The sequence below is a fragment of the Heterodontus francisci genome, chromosome 18 (assembly GCF_036365525.1).
Source record: "Heterodontus francisci isolate sHetFra1 chromosome 18, sHetFra1.hap1, whole genome shotgun sequence".
NCBI classification, from domain to species: domain Eukaryota; kingdom Metazoa; phylum Chordata; class Chondrichthyes; order Heterodontiformes; family Heterodontidae; genus Heterodontus; species Heterodontus francisci.
Window position 1 is genome coordinate 21,317,884 of NC_090388.1, and position 26,014 is coordinate 21,343,897.

The following is a 26,014-nucleotide window of genomic DNA, read 5'->3' on the forward strand; positions in this document are numbered from 1 at the left end:
ACTTCTCCACAGGTTGGCTTGTGGCATTGGCTGTAGCCATTGCATCCAGAGGGTCTTTGCTGAGGTGATTGAGTGGAGATGTTGATGGATCTCCGGTCTGCCTCCAAGAGGCCATCTCCAGTTACTCGCCAGGCTCCACCCTCAGGGAGGGAGCCGTCCACTGTTGGGAAGATCCCAGCGGTGCCATCAACGTTCCTCCAGTTGGTTACTTGCCTCTGCTGGACGGGTAGCTTGTGCCACATTGACCCTGCCTCTGGTAAGGTCGCTCGGAGGTGGCAACATGTCAGGTAGCTGACCCAATGCACTATGTTGCAATTTTTCTCTCAGTCCCGCCTCCTAACCTGCCTCCGTAAGACCGGGAAAATCCAGCCCATTATGCCAGGAAGTCTTGTCCCTTCACCGAGTGTCATATTGGAATTAGGAAAGCACTTACCATTAACAGCAAAACAACAAATTAGATCAAAAACAAACCTGCACAATGTGATTGGGGATTAAACAATTCTGTCAAATTTTCATGAAAACAAAACCTAAAAGTCATCGATTTTGGCAACAGTGATGAGAAGAGAACTTCATTTCAAATTGCTATTTTTAAAATTTCAACTCACAAACAAGGCATTGGAGCTATAAACTGGTACACAGAAGAACATTTCTTATGTTCCTTTTTCATGTTAATTTTTGTGCATCTGTTTTCTTTCTGATCCATTTGTTTCTGTCCATCACTCTCCGTGTGCCATTTTCCTGCTTCAGAAGGTGCACATGTGACCTGTTCTGAGGCCTTAGCATATGCCGTCTTTATGCAGGCCAATTAGCAGCTTATGAGAGTGGTATGCAGTTGTGTAACCTTGGGTAAGATTTTCCCTGCAGACTTCCCCGTTAGGGTCAAGTCGGGGTCAGAATCCCGCACTATGTGGGGAACAGTCACTGACTGAGATTTTCCCTGAATTAATGGCCAGAGGACGGGCTCACCTTCCAATTAAGGATGGCTGGCAGGCTCTCAAAGCTGGAGGGCCAATAGGGGGCCTTTTCAGGTAAGTAAGAAAGAGGGCGCCTCCGTTTCGAGGTGCCCTCCCTCCAACTTTTTAAAGTTTTAAATAAAAAGTAGACCGAGTAGACAGGCCACGATTGTGGAGGGGGGATCCAGGCAGGCAGGGAGGGGTTCAAAGCTGCCAGAAGTGCTGGCCCTCAGTCAGCCACTGGGAGGCCACCTCCAGGCAACTGGGCTGTGCCTGGAGGCCGACTGGAACTTTCAGACAATAGGCCTTCAAACAGCCTTAATTGGCTACTCGTGGGTGGATAGCCCTGTCAGCCCCCATCCAACAGGGCTACCCACTTCAGAGGGTACCCAAGGGCCAGGAAAATGGGACACAGGCTGGCAGGGTGAAATTCCGCATTTTCCCACCTCCATGCTCACCCCCAACAGGGCCTAAAAATTCAGCACATTATGTTTACCCTCCTTCCATTAACAGAAGGGTCTCGCCTCTACTCAGTATTTCCAGCAATAATCACAGAGATTGACTGAGGATGTGTGAGATGAGCTGTGAAAGTTTAAAAAAAAAAGCAAGTCTTGCATTTATATAGCACCTTTCATGACCTCAGAACATCCTAAAATGCCTTACAGCCAATTGAGTACTTTTGAAGTACAATCAGTGTTGTAATGTAGGAAACAAGGCATCCAATTTGGGCACAGCAAGCTCCCACAAGCGACAACGTGATATTGACCAATAATCTGTTTGAGTGACATTGGTTGAAGGATAAATATTGTTCCCCTGTTCTTCTTCAAAATAGTCCCATAGGATCTTTAACATCCACCTGAGAGGGCATCCAGGACCTTAGTTTAATGGTGCAGCAGTCCCCAAGTCCTCCATTAAAGCGCTAGCTTAAATTTCATGCTCAAGTCTTTGGAATAGGACTTGAATCCACAGGTCAGAATTTTACCAGCCCCTTGGTGATGGGCTGAGAGGCAGGAAGACTGGCAAAATGGCGCGGGAAGGTGTCGGGGGGTATGCCCAACATCTTCCCGCTGTCATGCCATGTCGCCAGCGGTGGGAAAGCTAGCCAACATGCTGCCCACCGGGAGCTCAATTGAGCCACATAAGCTGCTGATTAAGGGCCTCTTCCCGCCTCCGTAGGCATTTTGCCAGTGGTGGGAGGTCTGCTGCTGCTTGAGGAGACCGTCCAGTGCAAGCTGCCATCCTCACACACCACCTGTTGGGGGGCCGGGGGGTGTGTGGGGGAACCCTCTTTTTTGGGCATTCCATGGCACACAAAGGCCCCCCCAGTGCCAATGGCCGCCCTCATAGCAATGGCAGCGCCTGCCCTCAGCTACAACCCCCCCCCCCCCCCCACACATTGTCCCCAGACCCCATTTACCTGTCTTTAAGGATGCATTGCCATTGATGCGCCCTCATCCTACAGGTGCAACCCCAACAATGGCCATGGTTAGCAATGGCGCTGCTGAGCTGCCAGCCCTCTGATTGGGCCGGCAGTTTTTGGGGGTGGGGCCGCTGTCCTTAATAGGGATGGCAGCCTCGGCAGCAGCCACTTAATTAAGCACCGCCAGGAATATACCTCCCTGGGTCCCGCCACTGGCTGAAGAGGGCTCACCTCCTGCTTTCGGGCCCAGCGGTGGGACTTGATCCGCCATTATAATGTTCAACCCACAGCCTTCTGATTCAGCAACAAGAGTGTTACTACTGAGCCAAGACTGATAAAGCTGTTAGGCAAGGTGGCCAGACAAAGGGGCTGGAGTGTAACACAACCCTCATTTTGCATCTCCATGGTGCATCAAATCAGTGCACTGACATGCTTGAATAAAGAGAAATTGGTTCAATAATAGACAAAAGCCCCAATATTAGCTCGAGGCAGGAATGAGTGGTGCGAGGGGCAAAGCAGACCTTATCTATTTGGTGCCTGGGTTTTTTCAACCCCTGAGCCTTATTAACATGCCCTGAAGCTTGATAGAATGGTGCCATCTCTGGTGGGAAGAGCAAAAAGTCATGGTTGGAGGTGGGGTGAAGGGCTGGGTGGGGGAGAGAGTGAGCCAAGCTGCCACCGGGGTCCCATGGAAATGGTCCCCAGCAAGGAATGTCAGGAATGGAGGAAATTGTGCAAATCTGCAAATGGAGGAGGGGGGGCTTCCTGGGCCGAAGGAGGCCCTTGTGGACACTGCTGCTTCTCCTGACCCACAAGGAACCTTTATAAAGTAAAAGGGCTGAATTGTTGGGTTCCACCAGGGACGGGAATGGAAACTGACGAGGCCCAAAAATACCAGCGCCGTCTGGCATGTCGGTTTTCCAACGCCATTCCCGGCACAGCAAAGTTTCACCAGGGCGAGGGATGGGTGTGGAGCGTGATCCTGCCCAATCCATTTAGAAGGCCAGTTAAGACGCTTAAAGAGCTCATTAAGAGCTCGTTCTGGGGAATGTTGTGATTTTTGCGGGGGCATATGGGCTGCGCAAGCTGTCTGGGGCAGACCAGCTGGATGGAGGTGGGTACACAGTGAGGAGCCAGTCATGGCCGTCCCAGAAAATTAGCTGGTCCCATAAACAGGTGAATGGTGCAGAGGGGGCCTCGCCCATTGGGAAACTGGTGCCATCAGTGCAGTGCAGGTGCTGGGGAGAGTGGGCAGTAAGTGCTCAGGCAGTGCAGGGTGTCGTCACCCTCTTGCCATCATGGGGGGGCATAAGAGTAGGGGGCAAGGCTGCCAAGTGCATTTGTGGGGGGGGGTGGTGGTGGTGGCCACTGGGACAAAAGGAAAGCTGTAGCTGATGAGGGCAACACCCTCTGCAGGAAGGGCAGAGGCCCGGGCACCAGGCGGGCAGGGGAGAGGGACAAGAACAAGAAGGACACGGAGGCCATTCCCTCAGCATAGGATCCACTGCTGAAGATGGAGCTACCTGGAACCGAGAACCAGTGCTGTAGGAGACTGCGACTCTCCAGGCAGATAGTCACAGACAGGCCCTCATTCCTCTGATACAGGCAGCCTTCCCACGCCTAAATTCATGCAATTTAAGATTGGGGGCATGGAAATGTGTCGGAAACACAGCACAACACCCCTCTCCCAACCCACCACCTTAACCCACTCTGCGAAAACATTTTCACTGGGCTGGGGGTGGGGGAGGAGGGGGGTTGAGGGGTGGGGGGTGGCAGTGGATGTGCAGGGGGGACAGTAGAGAAGAGAATAAGATCAAGACTTAAACCATGCTCTAAGAGAGATCAATGAGATGGAAATCAATACTATACTGGTAACAGTTTATACATCGTTTTTCACACTGAACTTGTTTGTAATTTGCTTGCTTGATTGATTCCTTCCTTAAAACTCGCAGTTTTCCGATGTAAGTAGTAGCTTGTAGTTCAGAATAATTCTCCAGAGGCAACTTCAGCATAGTCATTTTGTGTGTAAGAATGTTAGAGGAACTAAAGCACAATGAAGTGTAAGCTGCACTTCATATTTCAACATCCAAGAATAACATTGGGCCAGAAATCTCTGGAGCGGAGCATCCCAAGGTGAGCACCGTAAATTGGATTTTTTACCTTATCCGTCAGGTTGTATTATGTTTGCGCTGCAAATTGCTGGAAATGTGAATTGATAATGGTGAGGTGACATCATGACATCTGAGACCTCGTGATCATTAGATTCACTGGTCCATGTCCTTAACCAATAAAAGTTAGAAGAGAGAGAGAGAAACAGAGCAATTGCTGGAGAAGGAAATAAGGTGAATTCGAGTAAAATTAGAGACAGAAAGAAAAATGAAGGCTGAGATTTAACAAGGAGGCGGTGGCCCCGCCCACTGGCTGAAAAGCTGGGGGTGAGCCCGCCTCCGCCGACCCTGGAAGCCATGATGCTATTTCTGTGGCTTAGGTACCTGCCCCTCTGAGGCAGCATGTCCCGCCTCCAAGAGCTGTCGGCCAATCAGAGGGCTGTCAACTTTTCAGTCCCAACAGGGAACGTTGGCCACTGTTGGGACTGCAGCAAGCCCCAGATCCAGCCAACGATGGTGGCCGGAGAAGAAGGTAAATGGGGTTGGGGCTCCCCAGGCCAATCAGCCAGACCCTGGCAAGGAGGAGGGGTGTCGATTGTGAGGGCAGGGGGTGGTCTTACACCGGAGGTGGCATATGCTGCTGCGGGTGCCCGATCAGTCTTCCAGCCTGCAGAGAGGCTGCAAGGATTTATGAGGCGGCCTCCATACATAGCGAAGTGCCCATCCACTGCTGGTAAAATACCAGTGGCGGTGGGAAGAGGCCCTTAAGTGGCCAAATAGGGCCTCAATTAGCCTAAGGGTGGGCAGGCCACCCACCACCTCTCCCGCCGTAGGTGAAATACTAGCGGCAGCGGGTAGGCATTGGGCATAGCACTCCCCACCATCCTACCCGAGGGGGGTGAGGGTGGGGGTCAAACTGCTGGCCAAAGAGAGGGAAAGAAAGACTGATCAGTCACTTGATAGTACAGAACTTGAGTATTGCTGAAAAAGAGACATGTTGTCAAAGCCTTTTGTCTTGCACTCATCAGAACAGACCAAGAATGCTGAATTTCAAAGGGAGCAACAATTTATACTGCATGACAAAAAGGTCCTGATTGGTTGGCAAGTCGACTATGATTGGTTGTGGCATTGCCATAGACTGATAAAGAGAGAGAGAGAAAAAAAGAGACTGGAAGGAGAAGAAAACATTTTAAATTTAAAAACCTCTGTGGGAGTGATATTCCACAATTGAATTGTTTACTTTTGGGCCTCCAAGGCATGCCAGAACATTGAATCAAGTCACTAATAATGTCCTTGCAACATGAAATACCAGCACTAACTGGTTGTGGTAAGATTAAGCTCATTGTAACGCTGTGAATCCAGCAATTTCACGACACACAATGGCGAGATTGTAATTTTTTCATCTTTTGAGAGGCAAATGGCTCAGTAGCACAAATCGTCCATTGATTTGTGGTGAATCAGAACTCATGCCATATCCCTTCACCAACAAATTGCTGGATTTTTTTACGTGCTAATAATAGCGAGTACAGTAAACATGCCGTTATTTTTCCAGCAATTTCTGAGCCAGTGTCATTACAATATGCCACCTTGCTCTTCTTTCATGGGTAGCATTCAATTAGGTAGTTGCCCTTTCCTGCAAGAGTTTTGTGTTTTTACAAGTTTTGTTTTGCTTTGAAGGAAAAGCTTTTAGAGTAATCACTTCTGCTTGCGCAGAGGCCAACACAGTTCTATAATAAACAAAGAAAGGCAGCTTTCCAAATCAAGTCAGTTGATATATGAAGAGGCAGAGCGAGAATTTGGACTTGTTAGCTCTTGGGTGCTATGAGTGCCCATAGAGCTCTGAAATGGCGTCCACAGATCACACACTCTTGTGGGGCAAATCGTGCTCGATGCCATATTGGTGAGGGCATTAGCATGCGTACAGTGAATGTTCACCAGAAGTATGCAAAGCAGGAAGAGCATGACATCAATCAGCGTGCAACACTGATTTGACAGCAGCAATGTATTTTAGAGCTCACTGCTCCACCTAATACTGCCCCTTAACCTCACACAGCTAAACACCATTAAGTAGCAAGAAGGAGCTTCATTAGCACCAGTTAAAGGGATGAACTATGTGCATGTTAGTTACTGGTTGATTTCTTCTGGCTGTTGCTTCAATTTCACAAGCGTTTGATGCTTTTTATAATTGCTTAAAGCTACAAAAGTCTACAGGATGCAGTATGAGATGTCCTGACTTCAAGGCTTTTGCCACAAACAGTTCCTCCCAGACATGGATGCACTCGTGGGCATTTTCCTTAGAGTGCAGCATGACTGGGAGAATGAACAGAGGCCACACGAAGCAGGACAAGCTGCTGGAAGAGGGAGGAGGGGGAAAAGAGCTCTCAACAGGAGGTCATATCTGTTCAGAGAGTAAATCTCCTACCTGAACCTCAGTGAGGAACAATGTATGAGATGGCTGTGCTTCAATAAGGATGTCCTCATTGAAATCTGCACCTGGTGCAGCCACAACTGTAAGCTCAAAGAAAAGACTGCATTGCTAGTGACTCTAAAGGTGACCATGGCAATAAACCTTCATGCATCTGATTCCTTCTAGGCTGCAGCTGCAGATATTTGCAACATCTCGCAGTTTACTCTCCACTGTTGCATAAGGGAGGTCACTGAGTTTCTCTGTTCAGTGAGAGCAAAGTACATTTCATTCTCTCTTGCCAGAGGCAAGCAGGCAAACTGAGCACTTGGCTTCACTAGGTTTGCAGGCTTCTCCATTGTGCAGAGTGCCTTTGACTGCATGTATGTCGTTTTGCAGGTGGTGCATGTCAACTCTGTTCTATACCAGAACTAGTAGGTTATGGCATTTGAAGATACATTCACTGTGTGAGGTCATTGAACTTCTTGTGGCATTACATCCAGGTCCTCAGGGCTTGCCACCTGGCATTGATCTCCATGGTTATCTGCTCCTACTGCCTTTTGAGCATGTGTCTAGAGGGCCTGCTGGCCCCCTGCGGATGCAGGACATCTCTCCTACTTTCCACCTCCTCCACCAAGGCCTCCAGTGCAGTGTCCGAAAACCTTCGAGCTTACTCTCTCCCAAGTTGTACCATTCTTCACCATTTCCCAGGCAAGGTTCACTTCCTGCAGGTCTCCCAGCACCTGCTCCAGCCAAAATGCACTTCCCCTTCAAGAGATGCAGGCTAGCTTTAAACAGCGCAGGCTACCTTTAACTGGTGCTAGCAAATTACGATATTGGACACCCTGCTGATGTGTACAGCCAATGAAAAGCACTGTTATTGCTGGCTGCACGCAGAAATCATCATAATGAGCAGTTAGCATGAAGTTGGCCTGCTGCCTGCATCACATTGAATGGGCGTGGGTTAATTGTGCATCGTGATCCCTATGCCCGTTTTTGGGGGCTATCCAATTTAGCCCCCGCAGTGCCTTATATTAGTTACTAAAGAGACCATTTATTTATGAACAACAACAAAAATGATGATAAAGTATATTAGTACCATGCACCTACCTCACAGTTCTTTTAATCAAGTGGTACTGCTGTAAATTTCTAGCTCTGTTGAAAACGCAACGCATCAAAATAAAATCAGTTACCTAGACAATTCTCAAAAACTCATAGCTGGATAGATAGTAAAATCTTTTGCCTCCCGTATTATTTCTCTGCCAAACAGTAATCTGATCTGCTGGGGCAAACTGTTTTTGTCCCAAGAAATCAAGCATAGGGATGTCACATTTGCTGATAGCAAGAAACATACGGGAAGGTTCTGACAGTTCTGAGTTACTCTGAGATTTGATCTGCCTTCCACGAAGCATTCTCTGAAGGTAAGTGGCTGATTGATTCAGAATTAGTGAATTCAAGTTGAATAACCACTATCCGGAAGAAACTTGCCGCTGAACCATAAATGGAGATTAATGCAACTTTCGGTTCAAGTTGAATATGAGTATAAATGACATTTAATTATTGTTGGCGAAAACCTGTACCTTACTTTATGTCAAATGTAATAGTTGCAACATTGTGTTTTTTATGTTTTTGATATGAGGAAATATTTTAAATAGTGTTATTTTGTTAGCATTTTTAAAGGTCCCAGTTTATCTAGTTTCTTAGCAAATGTATCACAGTAAACAAAGCATTGGAATGACTACCCGAATGAGCATTGATAACGTTGGTTACTGTCTGGGCAGTTCCAGCCATTGTGTACTCAGCCAACATAGTTGTCAGATAATATTTTTCATGTGATTGTTAGTTTATCCCAGTCGTTTTGACTCAATAACAATAGTTTGCACCATAATTGACACTCATATCAGTTAGCTACCACCAAATGAAATGAAGTAATTGTGAGCAAAGTGGGGATAAAGCATTGTGAAGACCAGCATGGGATGGGTGGGCCTGTTAAGCATTTTGAACTATTAGCTTCTACCAGTAGTGCAAAATATATCATAAGTCGCCAGATGTTCCATTAACACTACCAGCTCTCAAAGAGAAATTCTTGGCTTGCTATTGAAATTCTGGAGAAAATAATTGTGGCTTACTGGTGTTTCACCTTTTTTCCCTGAACTCTACAGATACTGCAAGAAGTCTAAAAGCATCTCCGGCTGCAGTTGAACACATTTCTCAGAAGCTGAGACACACACGCGAGTTTACTGTTCTGATTACACTGAAGCAGGTCCACTATAATTCAGGAGTCTTCTTGTCGATTCATCATTCAGAAAAGAGGTCAGTGACGCAGCCCATATTTCATATGTAGGCTGTTCATTCGGTCTGTTTATTGTATGTACAGTAAAGGTAGGGTCAAAATTTATCCAAAGTTGCAGTTTATTTTCCAAAGAAAACAGCATTCAGGATAATTACAAAATCAGTTAATTATTGTCTTTAGGAAAAAAGAAGTATAGAATATCTTTTACTACTTTGGCACATTGTTAGCTTATTTTTCTCACTGCATCTGTCAGAAGGCAGCAAAGAGAGCACTGGGCGATACAGTAACAAGAGATCAGTAGATTTCAGAATTTTGAGGGGAGTCTGTCAGCAGTGGTATTAGGATTCATAGGAAAAAAAGTTCAAAGCTGCAAAGCCCTGCAGCTGCATTTTGTGTTCCTCAAGTTGCTGCTACATTTTTAACTTTCAATTTTCTCCACTTCTCTCTTGAAGGTGGTGAGTCAGACTAATACATGATTCGCAGAGGTTGTCAGCCCTCTAGTGCCTGATCTAATTGTCCATTCTTGGTGTGTCATCCTGGACAGTGAGCATTGACAGGTTGTCTAGTGATGGGGGAAGGATCCTACCTCACCTGACATCCACACATGCTCCTGCTATCTGTGCAACACCAGATATTAATCAAAAGGGGGAAATTCTGGCTGTTTTTTTCCCACTCTTCCTAACCTATGGAATGTTGTGGCTAATGTTAGTATCTCTATCATTCACTTGGCTGAGATTATGTAACTCAATATGGACTGGGAAATAAGCTTGGTACCTTGTTGGAAAAAATCTTTATTAGTTTTTCATTTAATGAGAAAGGGTAAAGAGTTCACAGACGCTTTTGATTCTCATGCCAGTAATCATGAATATTGCATCAATTGCCTCCCAGCCTATTTTTGTGACATTACTTTTGTATATGCTAATATCTCATTAATTCAACGATATAAGCTTTTAGGTGGCTATTTGCTGGTGCATTTACTTTGCTATGGTGGCAGCATAATCCAATGCTGCAAATGAAGGATTCCATGTGTAACATAAATTAAAACTGATATTAGTGTTCTTGTAAGAGATGGCTTCAAAGAATATTATATGAATTCAATCAGAATTTTCCTCTCGTTAATATGTTGAAGAATCAGTGGAATATGCTAACCAGTTAGTCAGTTATTCATCTCTTGCCTCCAAATGTAAAAACGCATTAGATATTTTTAACTAAGACATCAGCATGAAGCATGTTGGGTTTTAGCTGTGAATGGGGACCCAAGCCTCTCAGATTTGACAATTTATATGATCTGTAAAATACATTTTAAAACAAAAACAATACATAACAGTGACCACTAAAGAAACCAGTAATAAATTCATCCCTGGACCATTTGTCCTCCGTTTGGGTTTTAATCTTCCTTATCCAACTTTGCTAATTTCCCTGGATTTTCTCAGCTATTCAGAAAATGAGAACTGCACACAGTCCAATATATCCAACGTTATGTTTCACAATAAGTGCTTGGAATCCTGCTATTCCAGCTTCATAATTTTACCTTCTTTGAGACCAGGAGAATCACAATGATGTTTCTCTTACGGAACTTTGAGCATTTAACGTGCAAGATGTTACTGAATGAGTTATTACTGGATTGTGAGGTTCTTTCAAATGATACAATCAAATAGGATTTAATTTCCTCTCAAAGCCCTTTTCAGTTTTCAGACGATTTTCACAACAGATCCTTAGCTTTTCTTCAAATGTCCAATAATCCAAAAAGTATAATTCCATTATTTAAATCAATTATGATTCGTGCTATTTTTGGTAAAGTTTAACATTAAAAGATGACATTTCTCTAATGTAACATTACAAAGATAATCTGCTTAGAGTTTTGTGAATATTTATGATGTAAATCCATTCTCTACAAATTTTATTCCTCGTCTGTAACCAGCAGGAACTAGGGCTGCAGAGCAAAGGGCACACAATTAATAGAATTCAATATTATGCAGTTCAGTTTCTGATATGAAAATGTGAAATCTCTAAAATGGATTGGATTTAAATAATAAGGCAAATCTGGGAATGATTACATGGGGAACAGTAGATACCTAGGATTGATTGCATTGACAATATTGCCTACCTATGAGTGATTGTATGGAAAATAATGGAAATCGAAAAACCATTACATAGAGAATAATGGATATCTGGGATCGATCTCAGAGAATAATGGATGTCTTGGCTCACTTACATATACAATAATGAATGCCTGGAATTGATTGCATACGGAATAATGGATACCTTGCAGAGATTATTACATATAAAATAATGGAAATCTGAGAGTGATCACCTAGAATATAATGGAAGCCTGAGAGTGATTGCAGAGGGGATAATGGATATACGGAATTGATTTCACAGAGAATGTTAGAAATCTGGTTGTAGTTGCTTGGGGCTAGAAATTCCACAGCATGGAAAATGGGGGAAATGCTTCTTTTCCTATAATGACTTACCAGTTTTAAAGGAATCACACATTTCAAAGCCACATTTTTCCGCAGTTTCATTAGTGGGCCTTTAATTTTCCCAATTTGAGATTAAAGGTTACATGGGTGTAATTGTGACTTTCATAATAAATCATTTGATGGTTTGTAACTCATCTGGGATTAAGTTACTGCCTTGTAATCGCTCTAGTCTGTCAATTATATTTAAAATAAATGCTCTATGGAGGAAGGGTTAGTCAGCAGAGTCTGTTTTATACTGAGAGCAGTTGACTTGGCTGACAGTGACTCTGTTGTTGGTGTTTCACACTGAAGATTTAATGATCTCACTGCAAGACATTCATTGAGAAAAGATTTGCAGTTCATTAAGGACATTTTAGAAACTGTATTCTTAGAATGTGATGTTTAGTAAGAGCCATCAATTAATATGAAACTTCTGAAAATATTAAATGTGCATGGAAGTTTTAAGTACTGATGAGCCTGCAGTCTTAATAAAAGTGTGAGGGATCAGATGTAAGGATTAGTCTGGGTAGTAGTGAGATTTACAACTGATTCATCCCCTATACATTAGAGTAATGGCACAGAACAGCCTGCAGTCAAATGTGCTTCATGACTTTGAAGTCCCTCCTGACACGGTACATGGTTGTTACGTTAGCGTTTATGTTACTGGGAAAAATCTCCAAGGATTTATCAGATGACATTTTACGCTGGTAAAATCCCAGGTTAAAACCAACATAGAATCTGTTGTTTAGGCTAGTTGTGTGATGTTTTTCCACCATAATAGCTATGTTGTCAAGGATTGAGTTGACACAACAGTGAGGCTATCCTAGCATAGCATTTGTTATGTAAGTTAACATTTCGGTTGGGAGGCTCAATATAGTAAGGTGATGTCAATGGTAGGGTTTTGGTATTAGCATCTATCTATTCTTTTGTTTCCTTGTGGACCAGGAGGAGCAGGAGCAGTCACCCGACACCAACCCCCACCCAATCCTCTTAACTGACCACGGGGACTGTCCCTTTGAGTCCTTGACAGTTGACTTCTGAGATCTTGGCCCCACCCACCGGCCAGCTAGGGCTTCCCACTAATTTTAGGTGGGAGACTGAACACCATAGGAACATTGGAACAGGAGTAAGTCATTTAGCCCCTCAAGCCTGTCCCACCATTCAATGGGATCATGGCTGATCTATGACCTAACTCCATATCCCTTAATATATTTGCTTGGAAAAAAATCTAGCAATCTCAGATTTAAAATTAACAGTTGACCTAAAATCAATTGCCATTTGCAGAAGAGAGTTCCAAATTTCTACCGCTCTTCGCATGTAAAAGTGCTTCCACACTTTACTCCTGGAAGGCCTGACTCTAACGTTTGGGCTATGTCCCGTGTCCTATACTTCCCAATCAGCAGAAATAGTTCCTCTCTATCTACCCTATCAGTTTCCCTTAATATCTTGAAATCTTCAAATTGCCCTTTAATCTTCTAAACTTTAGGGAATACAACCCTAATTTATGTAATTTGTGTAATCTCTTCTAATTTAACCCTTGGAGTCCAGGTATCATTCTGGTAAATTTACACCACACTCTATCCAAGGCCTACCTTCCTAAGGTGTGATGGCCAGAACTGAACACAGTATTCCAGGTGTGGTCTAACTAGGGCTTCGAGAGAATTTTAAATTTGTGGTGTTGGAAGACTAAGAGCCAGTTAGGTCAGCAAGGATAGAGATGACTGGTGTGCAGAATTTAATGAGGGATAGGAGACAGGCAGGAGAGTGTTAGATGATTTAAAATATATAAATATATGGAGGGTGGAGTGTGAGAAGCTGACAAGGATATTACTGAGGTAATTGAATGTGTAGGTCAGAGTTTCAGTGGCAGATGGGTTGAAGTAAAGCCTGAGGCAGGTGGTGTTACGTAGGTGGAAGTAGGTGATGGAAAGGATATGGGGTCAGAAACTGTAGTATAAATTCTCCCCCCTTGTATTTCAGTCCTCAGGATATAAAGGCCAGCTTTCATTAGCCTGTTTGAATATTTTCTGTACCTGTCCAGTGATACACAGGGCTAAGCGATCCCAGAACCAACAGATCAGATCTAAGCTCTGCAGTCCTGCCACATCCAGTTGTGAATGGTGGACAATTAAACAACTAACAGGAGGAGGTGGCTCCACAAATATCCCTGTCCTCAACAATGGGGGAGCCGAGCACATCGATGCAAAAGACAAGGCTGAAGCATCTGCATCCATCTTCAGCCAGAAGTGCTGAGTGGATGATCCATCTCGGCCTCCTCCTGAAGTTCCCAACATCACAGATGCCAGTCTTCAGCCAACTCGATTCACTCCACATGATACCAAGAAATGGCAGAAGGCACTGGATACTGCAAAGGCTATGGGCCCTAACAACATTACAGCAACAGCACTGAAGACTTGTGCTCCAGAACTAGCCATGCCCCTAGCCAAGCTGTTCCAGTACAGCTACAACACTGGCAGCGACTTGGCAATTTGGAAAATTGCCCAGGTATGTCCTGCAAGTAAAAAACAGGACAGGTCCACCCGGCCAATTACCGCCCCATCAGTCTACTCTTGATCATCAGCAAAGTGATGGAAGGGGTCATCGACAGTGCTATCAAGCAGTACTTGCTCAGCAATAACCTGCTCACTGATGCTCAGTTTGGGTTCCTCCAGGGGCGCTCAGCTGCTGACCTCATTACAACTTTGCTCCAAACATGGACAAAAGAGCTGAAATCCAGAGGTGAGGTGAGAGTGACTGCCTTTGGCATCAAGGCAGCATTTGATCGAGTATAGCATCAAGGATCCCTAGCAAAACTGGAGTCAATGGGAATCAGGGGTAAAACTCTCTGTTGGCTGGAGTCATACCTAGTGCAAAGGAAGATGGTTGTGGTTGTTGGAGGTCAATCATCTCAGTCCCAGGACATTACTGCAGGAGTTCCTCAGGGTAGTGTCCTAGGCCCAACCATCTTCAGTTGCTTCATCAATGACCTTCCCTCCATCATAAGGTCAGAAGTGGGGATGTTTTCTGATGATTGCACAAAGTTCAGCACCATTCACGACTCCTCAGAGACTGAAGCAGCCTGTGTCCACATGCAGCAAGACCTGACCAACATCCAGGTTTGGGCTGATAAGTGGCAAGTTACATTCACGCCACACAACTGCCAGGCAATGACCATCTCAAACAAGAGAGAATCTAACCATCTCCCCTTAATGTTCAATGGTACTACCATTGTTGAATCTCCCACTATCAACATTCTGGGGGGTTAACATTGACCAGAAACTGAATTGGACCAGACATATAAATATATGGCTACAAGGTCAGAGGCTGGGAATTCTGTGGTGAGTTACTCACTTCCTGATATCCCACTGCCTGTCCACCATCTACAAGTCAGGAGTGTGATGGAATACTCTCCACTTGCCTGGATGGATGCAGCTCCAACAACACTCAAGAAGCTTGACACTATCCAGGACAAAGCCGCCAGCTTGATTGGCTCCCCATCCACCACCTTCAACATTCACTCCCTTCACCACTGATACACAGTGGCAGCAGTGTGAACCATATACAAGGTGCACTGCAGCAACTCACCAAGGCTCCTTTGACAGCATCTTCCAAACCTGCAACCTCTACCACCTAGAAGGACGAGGGCAGCAGATGCATGGGAACACCACCACCTGCAAGTTCCCATCCAAGCCAGACACCATCCTGACTTGGAACTGTGTCGCCGTTCCTTTATTGTTGCTGGGTCAAAATCCTGGAACTCTCTTCTTAACAGCACTGTTGGTGTACCTGCACCCCAAGGACTGCAGTGGTTCAGGAAGGCAGCTCACCACCACCTTCTCAAGGGCAATTAGGATGGGCAATAAAATGCTGGCCTAGCCAGCGATGCCCACATCCCATGAATGAATAAAAAATAGCAAGTAATTGAGGTCTGGGAGTTAACACCTCCCAGGTGTCACTATGGGGGTCAGATGGTTTGCTACCTGCCTTGGAACTCAACCGCATCACTCACGCCAAGAGTTAAAATCTAGGCATAGCTCTTTGGCCCCTTCTACAATCTTCATACTCTTGCCATTGATTTCATCTTTCTCCCTAGCCACTGTTTCAGGTTGAGCCAGACTTTTCACAACCTCAACATCCTCTTTAATCCTGAACGGAGTTTCTCACCCCATATTAAAGGCCTGCTACCTGACCCGAACCCGACGGGACTCAACGACATGTGTCCGGCATTTGGGCTCGGGTCAGGTCGGGCCAGATCGGACACGCTCTATCACCACCTCAGGTAAGTGACTCAAATGTTAATTTACTTTTTGGACTTTAAAGGTGGCTTTGTTACAGTTATTTTAAGCTTGTGCAGGTGAGGAACAAAGTGAAAAATGGAAGGTAGGTTAACTGATGGTCGTGTCAGGCGCAGGAAAAAATGGAAGGACTCGGGCCAGGTCGGGCACAGGGTTGAATGGGGTTCTGTCGGGCTCGGGTCGGGTCTCATTTGCAGACCCGAGTAGGCCTTTACCCCATATCCTTTCCATCACCTACTTCCACCTAAGTAACATCACCCTCCTCAGGCCTTACCTCATCCCATTTTCCACCAAAACTCTGACCTACACATTCAGTTACCTCAGTGATATCCTTGTCAGCCTCTCACTCTCCACTCTCCACCCTCCATAAACTTTAACTCATCTAATACTCTCCTGCCTGTATCCTATCCCTCATTAAATCCGACATGCCAATTAACTCTGTCCTTGCTGACTTATGCTCGCTCTTAGTCACCCAATACCACAAATTTAAAATTCTCATCTAAACCCCTTCAGTGATCTTTCCCCTTCCTATTACTGTAACCTTCTCATCCTTACAACCCCCCCTGAAATTTCCAAACCTCTGAATCGGGCCTCTTGTCTGTCCTTCTCCTCAACCTTACGTTGGGCAGCCTTCAGTGGCTTGGGCCCCATCGTCTGAAATTCTCTCCCTCAACAGCTCTATCTCTTCACCTTTCACTTCTCTTTTAAGACCCTCCTTAAAGTGCCCCTGTGGCCATATTTTTAGTTACCCCTCCCAACCTTTCCTTCTTTGGCTCATCACGTCTGCCTGATGCACCTATGAAGTGTCTTGTAACTATTTGCTTTTAACATTATAGGTGCTATATAAATGCAAATTGCTAGTATTGTTACATTTTATTAGTGCCACTTATGTAGCAACAGAAACATGGGGAAAGGATGCAACCAAACTTTTGTTAACCCTTCATTACTTTTGTTATTATTGAAAAACCAGATTAAAGAACAGATAAACACCACAGTTAGAAAGAGTGGAAGGAAGATATGGTTAATCAGGAATTAGTGATTGTGTGCTGACAGGCTTGGACTTTAAAAAAAAAACTAAGAACTGTAGGAGAACAGAAACACTGAGGCAGTTAAGACGTCTTGGGAGAGAATGCATTACCATAAGAGGTAGTGAGATAAGTTCTGATTTCAACACCAATCTTCTTCTTTGGCCTCCTTGTCTCGAGAGACAATGGGTAAGCGCCTGGAGGTGGTCAGTGGTTTGTGAAGCAGCGCCTGGAGTGGCTATAAAGGCCAATTCTAGAGTGACAGACTCTTCCACAGGTGCTGCAGATAAAATTGGTTGTCTGGGCTGTTACACAGTTGGCTCTCTCCTTGCGCTTCTTTCTTTTTTTCTGCCAACTGCTAAGTCTCTTTGACTCGCCACACTTTAGCCCCACCTTTATGGCTGCCCGCCAGCTCTGGCGATTACTGGCAACTGACTCCCACGACTTGTGATCAATGTCACAGGACTTCATGTCGCATTTGCAGACGTCTTTAAAGCGGAGACATGGACGGCCGGTGGGTCTGATATCAGTGGCGAGCTCGCTGTACATTGTGTCCTTGGGGATCCTGCCATCTTCCATGCGGCTCACATGGCCAAGCCATCTCGAGCGCCGCTGGCTCAGTAGGGTGTATATGCTGGGGATGTTGGCTGCCTCGAGGACTTCTATGTTGGAGGTACGGTCCTGCCACCTGATGCCAAGGATTCTCCGGAGGCAGCGAAGATGGAATGAATTGAGACGTCGCTCTTGGCTGACATACATTGTTCAGGCCTCGCTGACGTAGAGCAAGGTACTGAGGACACAGGCCTGATACACTCGGACTTTTGTGTTCCGTGTCAGTGCGCCATTTTCCCACACTCTCTTGGCCAGTCTGGACATAGCAGTGGAAGCCTTTCCCATGCGCTTGTTGATTTCTGCATCGAGAGACAGGTTACTGGTGATAGTTGAGCCGAGGTAGGTGAATTCTTGAACCACTTCCAGAGCGTGGTCGCCAATATTGATGGATGGAGCATTTCTGACGTCCTGTTCCATGATGTTTGTTTTCTAGAGTGAATTCTATAGTTTTACAGATTTTACAACAAGAATGCTGTTTTTTCTAGGTACCTGGAGGTGGAGAGTAGTGGCCATCGGAATGAAGTGCGTTTTCACTATCGATCTGGAAGCCATCAGTCCCACACAGAGGTGTTTCCATATGCTTTGGCTGATGGCCAGTGGCATCGAGTTGCCTTAGTCATTAGTGCATCCCACTTGATTTTATATGTAGACTGCAACAAGTAAGTAACCTCCTGAATCACTAAAGATGTTTTTCAGGGACTGATAAGGAAAGTGGATGTAGTTGGAATGCTCATTCTGCGATTGCATGATGAGTTGTAGGTAACCATGTCAAACCGAACCAACAGTAATAGGCATTGTCATTCAAGGCAAATGGCAATTTCATCAATTTTACAGCATATTTTACTGTCATTGATTAAATATTTATATTATTTATATTATTATTACAAATTATCCATTTCCCCCTAAAATGGATAATTTTGCATTGAATGGGGATGGAAAGAATAAGTTCAAATGGTCCCACTAAGAACAACCAAAGTGAATGCAGATGACTTGCAGCAGTCAACCCTATCTCTATAGCTCTGAGACTATTTACAAAGAGTCTGCTTAATAAGCAAGTGAAGAATATCCCACTTAGAACATAGCTCTTGGGGAAATAGGACATCCTTGTAACTATTTTTTGTTTAATTTTGTGAGATGTACAAAGCAGGCAAGGGCTCATTTCTTGTCCATCCTTAGTTGCTCTGAGAAGCCGATAGTAGGCCTTCTCATCGACCTCTGCAGTCCTTGTGCTGTTGAGCGTGCCACTATGGTGTTAGGATTTTGAACTAGGATTGGCAGTATATGTCCACATCAGCATTGTATGTGACTTGGAGGCCGCCATGACCCCATGATCTTGCTGTTCTTTTTCCCTCTTGGTGGTAGAGGTCGGGGGCTGGGAAGTACTTTTTGGAGTAAGCTTGATGAATTGGCTCTGCTATGCTTATAACCAAAATTCAATTATAAAATACATTCTGAAAATGTATGAAAAATTGAACTAGGGCTGTTCCTCTAAATTTCTCAATTTTTATAAAAAGCTTTTCAGCCTATTCATCATTTATGTATCATCCTGTCCAAAACACCAGCCTAGCTCCTATCATCTCTAATATTTTGTCTGATTTAACAGCTCAGAAGTGGTGAGATATTACGAAACTTGAAAGGAGTTCTTTGAACAGTGTAATGTGCCATCAGTTTTTGAAGAAGGGCTTGAAGGTTTTTCACATGGAATAAAGGAGGTTTTAAATTTTTTAAATTATGAAAGATTTGAGAGAGTAAAAGATGAACATTTTTTTCCTGCTGATTGGAGAATCAGGATTAAGGGGGGCCTGATCTCAAGGTGGGTGAACTTCCTTGGGGCTTTTACTCCTCTCCTGCAGTGGAAATCCTGTAGATGGGTTTGCAACAAACTTACATCGAAGTTACGGTGCCAGAATGGGAGAAGCCCCAAGGAAATTGACCCCCAATATTAACATTGAACAAACCGGGACGAAGTTAGAAGACATTTTTCACAAGGTGTATTGGAACATGGGAGTCAAATGTTCATCTCCTCAGCGTGTGTAGTAATCTGGAGTAGGGGATAGTCCACCTGTTCTAGAACCTGTCTGATTTTTATTCCATTGATTGCCATGGAAGCAAAGTCGACCTGGTTCTATGTAGGCAGAGACTAACATAATTTAAAAGGGAATTGGAGAAGTGTTCATAATGGAAAAACATAAAAGGTTATGGGGAAAGGGTAGGGGAAAGAGATTGCAGTAGGCAGCTTCATGGGAAGGTCTAGAAAGGACACAGACATGATCTGTTAAATGGTTCCATCCAGATTTGCACATTTAATGATTGTGAGTCACATGGTACAAGTTGTGACCTATTTAGTACGTTTAGGGGAGGATTTTGGTGTAAGGGTGAAAACAGGTGCTAAGTGGGTGCTGTGCTAATAAGATATGACTGTTTGAAAGTATGGTTTCAGCAGGCAATTTTGACCCTAATTGCTGATTACCATAATTTGAACTTGCTGGAGGCGCTAAAATGGACATCTTCAGCATCCAAGTGCTGATTAGAAGCAATTTTTGTGGATCAGGATCTGTGGATTCCACACACCCATATCCATCGAAGGTATGCAGTGCACTGGCTGGCACACAACAGCTCATTTCAGCCTGGGACTGAGGGGGAGGGCACACAGGCTCTCAGATGCAGCACTGGAGGTCCTGCTGGAGGAGGTCAAGAGACGAAGGGATTTCTTGTACTTGCAGGGAGGGGATGGAGTCCACCTCGCTCTCCTATCCCTCCTTCCTGCAGCAGCTAGTGCCACTATACCTGGCCTCATGTCCACCTCCCATTCCTCATCCAGACTAAGTGGGACAAGATGTCTATGACCAAGCACTCCCTTTCTCCTGGTGACTCCTATAAGGTGTTCAATAAGTTGGAGAAGCAAAGCACTTACACTTTTTAGGTGAAGTCCTCAGAGAATTTCTGGAATAACTGTTGATAGTGTTGGTGAAATCTTGGAAAAGTATCCCATAAAGTCTCCCAATGTGTTTCAAAAGCCCTCTGCAAACTTCCAGCTGCAAGTCATATACCTTTAAGTAGCACTAGAAATTCTCAGCAACGACTTGTTTACTCCTATTCAGCTGGTCACTTTTAGGAGGGGGCATCAGTTCAAGTGCTAGCCACCAAAATGCCATGCAGACTCTTTAATGAGTGCCAGTAGGCAATTTAATTGGTCAGCAGCCACTTAACAATTCCCAGGCAATTGTTCATAGCGCTAGATGTGAATTAAACCATTGTTGCAGCTCAAGATCCCATCTTGGCCACTTTGGAGGCGTTTTAGTGACTAAAGTATCCAGGGAAAATCACTTGTTTAATGAATGCTATTTCACATAAACATCCATTCTCTTAGCTATTAGGCTCAACAGGACAGAAGAATCAATGTTTTGTAATGTATTATATTTAGATATTATCGGGTTTTTTTGTCTGTAGGATTTATGAACGAATTATCGAAAGGCCGAGTATGGACATTCCAACTGGCTCAACATTTTGGTTAGGACAAAGGAACAATGTTCATGGCCTTTTCAAGGTGAGCAAGCGTCATAATATTACAGTTGCTACATTCTTATATTTTAAAGGAGTACTGAAATACATTTTTATCAATGTATAGCAATCTATTGTTTGGAAATGTGTATCCCAATTCTGAATTATATTTCCATAAAAGATATTGATCATTGAAAGCCATTGATACTTTATGTTTTTGTCCTGTTTTCAAAACATGTGCTTCAGAACTAGTGTCAATAATCCATATGGCTAATCACACACCCAGGCAAGAAATCTAAGCTGCAGTTACACTGTAGCTACTATTCCAGCCAGGCAGAACTGTGCTTACATTGCTTGTCTCTCCTTGGCTAGCACTTTAATGCCCAGGAAAGAGCTCTGGGCATACCTGACACATGCATAGGCAGAACACCTTCAAAAATATTGAGACATGTAAGTCTTTAGAGAGATTCACCAGGTAGGTTCAATAAAAAGTCCAACAGCTCCAATGGGGCTTTTGAGTGCCACACTGATGACACCATGTGGTGTCATCCCAAAGTGGTGTGAGATCAGTGCTTCTAGGAAGCCTCACTCTGCTGTGCTATGGAGTCAAATCAGGCCTAAAGACAAGATTTACATGCCAAAGTTTAGCATTAATGCAAAGCCAAAGCCACTTTGCATTGACGTTTACGGTAAACTATAAATGCACCCTCGGGCTAACCCGAAACTGATTGGTTTGCCCTTGGCCATAAAGGGCCATGTTTTTCTTGGATTGGTTTCAGATTTGTGTATTTGGCAAGCGTGGAGCTGACTCAATGTTTTACTTTCTCAGTAATGAGGAGATAGGAATTTAGTGGGATTTGCTTGTCATCATTGATCTGGGTACCTGAATTAAGAGTGGTTTTCCCATCCTAATAATTCAACTTACATGTCAACTTAATAACACAGTATTTTTGGCAACATAGTAAAACCAGAGAGTTTGAAAAGAATGTACTTTGTAATTATATCTACTTTGCTTCTCTGGTGTAATTCATTTTTAAAAATTCATGCTGAGTATAGAAAAGGGTGGATCGGCTCCCTTGATAGGGCATGAGATTCCTCGGGAATTCCATGGAAAAAGGAGGGCACCGATACTGCAGCACTATTGAACTATTCATGGCAGCATTTGAGAAATCTCCTATATGGCCAGTCTGCTTGAGTGTGGAATCAAATGCATGTCAGGTTGTCTGATGCAAAGCAAACGAACTAAAAGTTAGAATATAACTCCAGAGTCTAGTCCTATTTTACTCCAGCATACTGCAGTGTGAGACCCCCCATAAGGAAGCTGTCTGTCACACACTGGGCATGATACTGCACAGAATATAGTTCTAGAGTGGTGTCAGTCTGAGTTAGTGCATTTAATGCATCAAAGTAGAACTTATTGATATGTTCCAAGATAGTAAAACTCTCACCTGTGCTCTCAAAACATTTCAAAAATCCTTGTAAGGTTTGTGCAGCCTTATATAACTTCCACCCAGTTCATGATGGCCTCCATACCCCTCATTGCTACTACAGTGTTGTAATGCAGGGGAAGAAAGTTAACTTGTACCTAAAATGAGTGCAAAGTCAGCACAGTATCTGCTGCCAGCGACAGTCCATGCCAGGCTGTAGCCTGAGCCAAATTCAGCTTCAGACCTCGTTTTAGTGCCATCTGCGGGTGCCAAGTGGAGCCGCTGCAGCTTGCTGGTTGGGATGGCGGGAAATCATCCTGCTCTCACACTGAGCCAGCCGGCAAGTCGGGTCTGAGGTGGGGAAGGTGATTGGGGGTGCAGGCGGTTGGGGGACCACAAACATGCCAGGGTTTTAGTGTAGGTCCAGGAGAAGCACTTTTGTTTCTCCTGGGCTTACAAAAATAAAACTGAAAATATTTTGAGACTTTTTCTAAACAGCCTCCAATTGGCCCTTTAAGGACCTCTGGTTGAGCTGCTCAAGACTTGATATAACTAGTACTTGTGCAGTGTAAGCTCCAGCCTTTTGTACCTAAATTTCACACTCGGGGTCCTACAGCCAGTGCAGAATCCTGACTTTCATATTTAAAGAGCTTTCATATTTCAGGACAACTAAAAGCTGACTGAGCAAATATGGTGTCCATGCCACTTGTGGCGCCATTCAGGTGTGGCAGATCATAACGCAAAATTCGGATGTCTAATGGTGATGTTATGCCAAAAAATTGGATGGCCATAAGTTGAATTTCTCCCCTTCAGTCTCTAACCCTTACAGTGTTAACACTATTAATTTCACAAGTTTCAATCTTGAGGTTAAGATGAAGTTATCATTTCTAGTGATTAAAATAATAATTATGCCCCTCTACCCAGGGATTTTTTTATTTATTTTGCATTAGAGTTAAAGATTGTATGTTTTTATACAAGAGAAGTGGGAGCAATCCAAGCGCAGCTCTGTAACTGAAGAATGTAATAATACAGATGATTATATTAAAAGTCTGCTGTTTTGTAACTGACTATGGAATTTGCTTTTTTCTACAGGGTGTGATGCAGGATGTGCAGATTCTTGTGATGCCACAGGGATATATCACTCAATGCCCAGATCTCAATCGCAGTATGTTTAATGAGTTATATTAGCTATGTACATATCTATGTACGTATGTGTGTATGAAAATACATAGATGAAGAGGTCATCAGAACTAAGGCGATCAGTGCTATGAATCTGGCCATTGTTTGCTTATCCATTAGCTGCATGGCTTATAAAACAAGGGATGTCAAATGATTGTAAAAGCAATTTGGCAGTAATGTGCACTTTAGTATGCCAGAATAAATATCATATTTTATAATCCTGTTTATTTGTGGTTGCGAAGGTTCAGCCATATCAACTGTTATCTCATGAATCAGAAAACGCTGTGTGCGCACAGGTTCTGCAGGAGGAATTGAAGCAGAAAGTGCTGAAAACACTCAGTAGCTCAGGCAGCATCTGTGGAGCGAGAAACAGAGTTAATGGGCTGGTTTTCCTGGCTCCTGACACATTCCTGTTGCCAGGGATGTTTCCCAGGGGCAGGTGGGTAAACCAGGTGAGCTGCCTGTGCCATGGAGGTGGGCAGCCAATTGAGATGATGAACGCCCCAAATAGGGGCAATTTTACAGCTGGCGGAGCAGCCCCCCGCTGTGTGTGGAGGCTGCCAGCTCAATGGAGGTGGCCTCCCTGCAGCAGGCTGGGGGGCCCATTGGAGCCGTAGACTTCATGCCCCAATGAAGGGGCCATGGGCTGGAAAAGCCGCACACCAGGTCCAAACGATTCCTCTTGAGGGGTTTCTCCTCCATTCTGAGGGGCCTACTGCTTTCAGCCCTCACCACTTTTGATTTTCACGAATGCTTCCGAGGGTGCCTCCATGTTGAGACATCCTCATGGTCCCCGACCTGCCTCAGCAGCGCCCACCCCGACCAATGGGGCTGCTGAGGATCCAGTCCTGCTGGCCGTCTGATTAATAGGATGGCGAATGTTAAGGCAGCCAATTAGGAGGCCCCCTCTGAGAAGATTATGCCAGCGGGTGGCTGCCGGCAAGTGTCGGCTTGGGACCCCCAATTGGTCCCGATGTCAGTGGTAAAATTCAGCCCATCCTATCAGGTCGATGACCTTTTGTCAGAACGTGAACTCTGTTTCTTTCTCTGCAGATGCTGCCTCACCTGCTGAGAGTATAAAGCATTTTCTGCTTTTATTTTAGATGTCCAGCATCTGCAATGTTTTGCTTCTGAAAGAGAAAGACTGGTTCATATATTGGGCATGACCCTTCATCAGAACTGGTCAGATAAAGAGTCACAGTTGAAATGTTAATCTTTCCCTTTCAACTACTGATTGACCTATTGTGTATTTTCATAATTTTGTCTTTTATTTAAGATTTCCAGCATTCATGTTTTCTTTATTTTTATCTCGATGTCTTGAATTGCACATTCATGCTTTAAACACTCAAACTCTATCATTCCAGCCTGCCCAACATGCAATGATTTCCATGGACTTGTGCAGAAGATTATGGAGCTCCAAGATATTTTAGCCAAGACATCAGCAAAGGTCATTTTTTTATGGAAAGACTTTTAGATAATCAATTTTTCCAGTAGTTAATTTAAAAAATGTTTTATTTTTACACCTTATTACACCTCTCTGGACATCCCAATGAGCTTTACACTTACTGTTGTAATATAAGCAAATGCAGTGGCCACTTTGCATGCAAGAGACCCACAACCACTGAGATCAATGACCAGTTGTTTTTTTTTTGGTGGTATTCATTGAGTAAGAATATTGGTTAAGATGCTGGGAGAAATCTCTGTCTTCAAATATTGTCATCAAATACACTAGATCTTGGTGTAAAGGAATGAACTCTGCAAGAACTGAAAAACTATTTCCACAATAAAACACAAGACTATATTCTATAGTTTATGCAGAGAACCTTATGAATTAAACATATCACAAAGCCTGTCCTGTGTTTTGGAAACTGCAGTATAGGCATTGCAGCTTCTTCTATATTGTGTTGATGATGGGACGATCGCGATTCTTTGGGTTTCAATCACTTCCCGTTTAAGTCCTCTTGCAGTAAATGATTCTGTTATCTTTTTGTTCTTGCTAAATTGTTTTGCTAAAGTTGTATTTGAAACCAGTTAAAACAAAGCAAATGATAAAGATTCTATGAAGTTTGACTTAAGTCTTTCATCTTCCAAGTTGTCAGGTTCAAAATGTCAAAATGACAGATTTTTGGTCTCTCTGTGAATCAAGGGATATGGGGAGTGGGCAGGAAAGTGGAGTTGAGGCCGAGGATCAGCCATGATCGTATTGAATGGCAGAGCAGGCTCGAGGGGCCATGTGATCTACTTCTGCTCCTATTTCTTATGTTCTTATGTCTCTTATTAGAAATATGGAATAGTACCTTCTAGAGTGTTGAAGCACTCCCGACAGGCTTTGTAC

General features: G+C 44.1%; 1 protein-coding gene across 1 annotated transcript in view; it reads left to right on the forward strand.

The window, feature by feature from the left end:
- The window catches only part of LOC137379809 (protein kinase C-binding protein NELL2-like), a 282,199-nt gene that overhangs the window by 25,477 nt on the left and 230,708 nt on the right, over nucleotides 1-26,014 (forward strand). Inside the window, exons 3-7 of the mRNA XM_068051187.1 lie at nucleotides 9,048-9,198; nucleotides 18,058-18,231; nucleotides 21,023-21,119; nucleotides 23,593-23,665; nucleotides 25,044-25,126. Of these exons, the coding sequence (XP_067907288.1) occupies nucleotides 9,048-9,198; nucleotides 18,058-18,231; nucleotides 21,023-21,119; nucleotides 23,593-23,665; nucleotides 25,044-25,126 (578 nt within the window). The remainder of the gene's footprint in view (nucleotides 1-9,047; nucleotides 9,199-18,057; nucleotides 18,232-21,022; nucleotides 21,120-23,592; nucleotides 23,666-25,043; nucleotides 25,127-26,014) is intronic.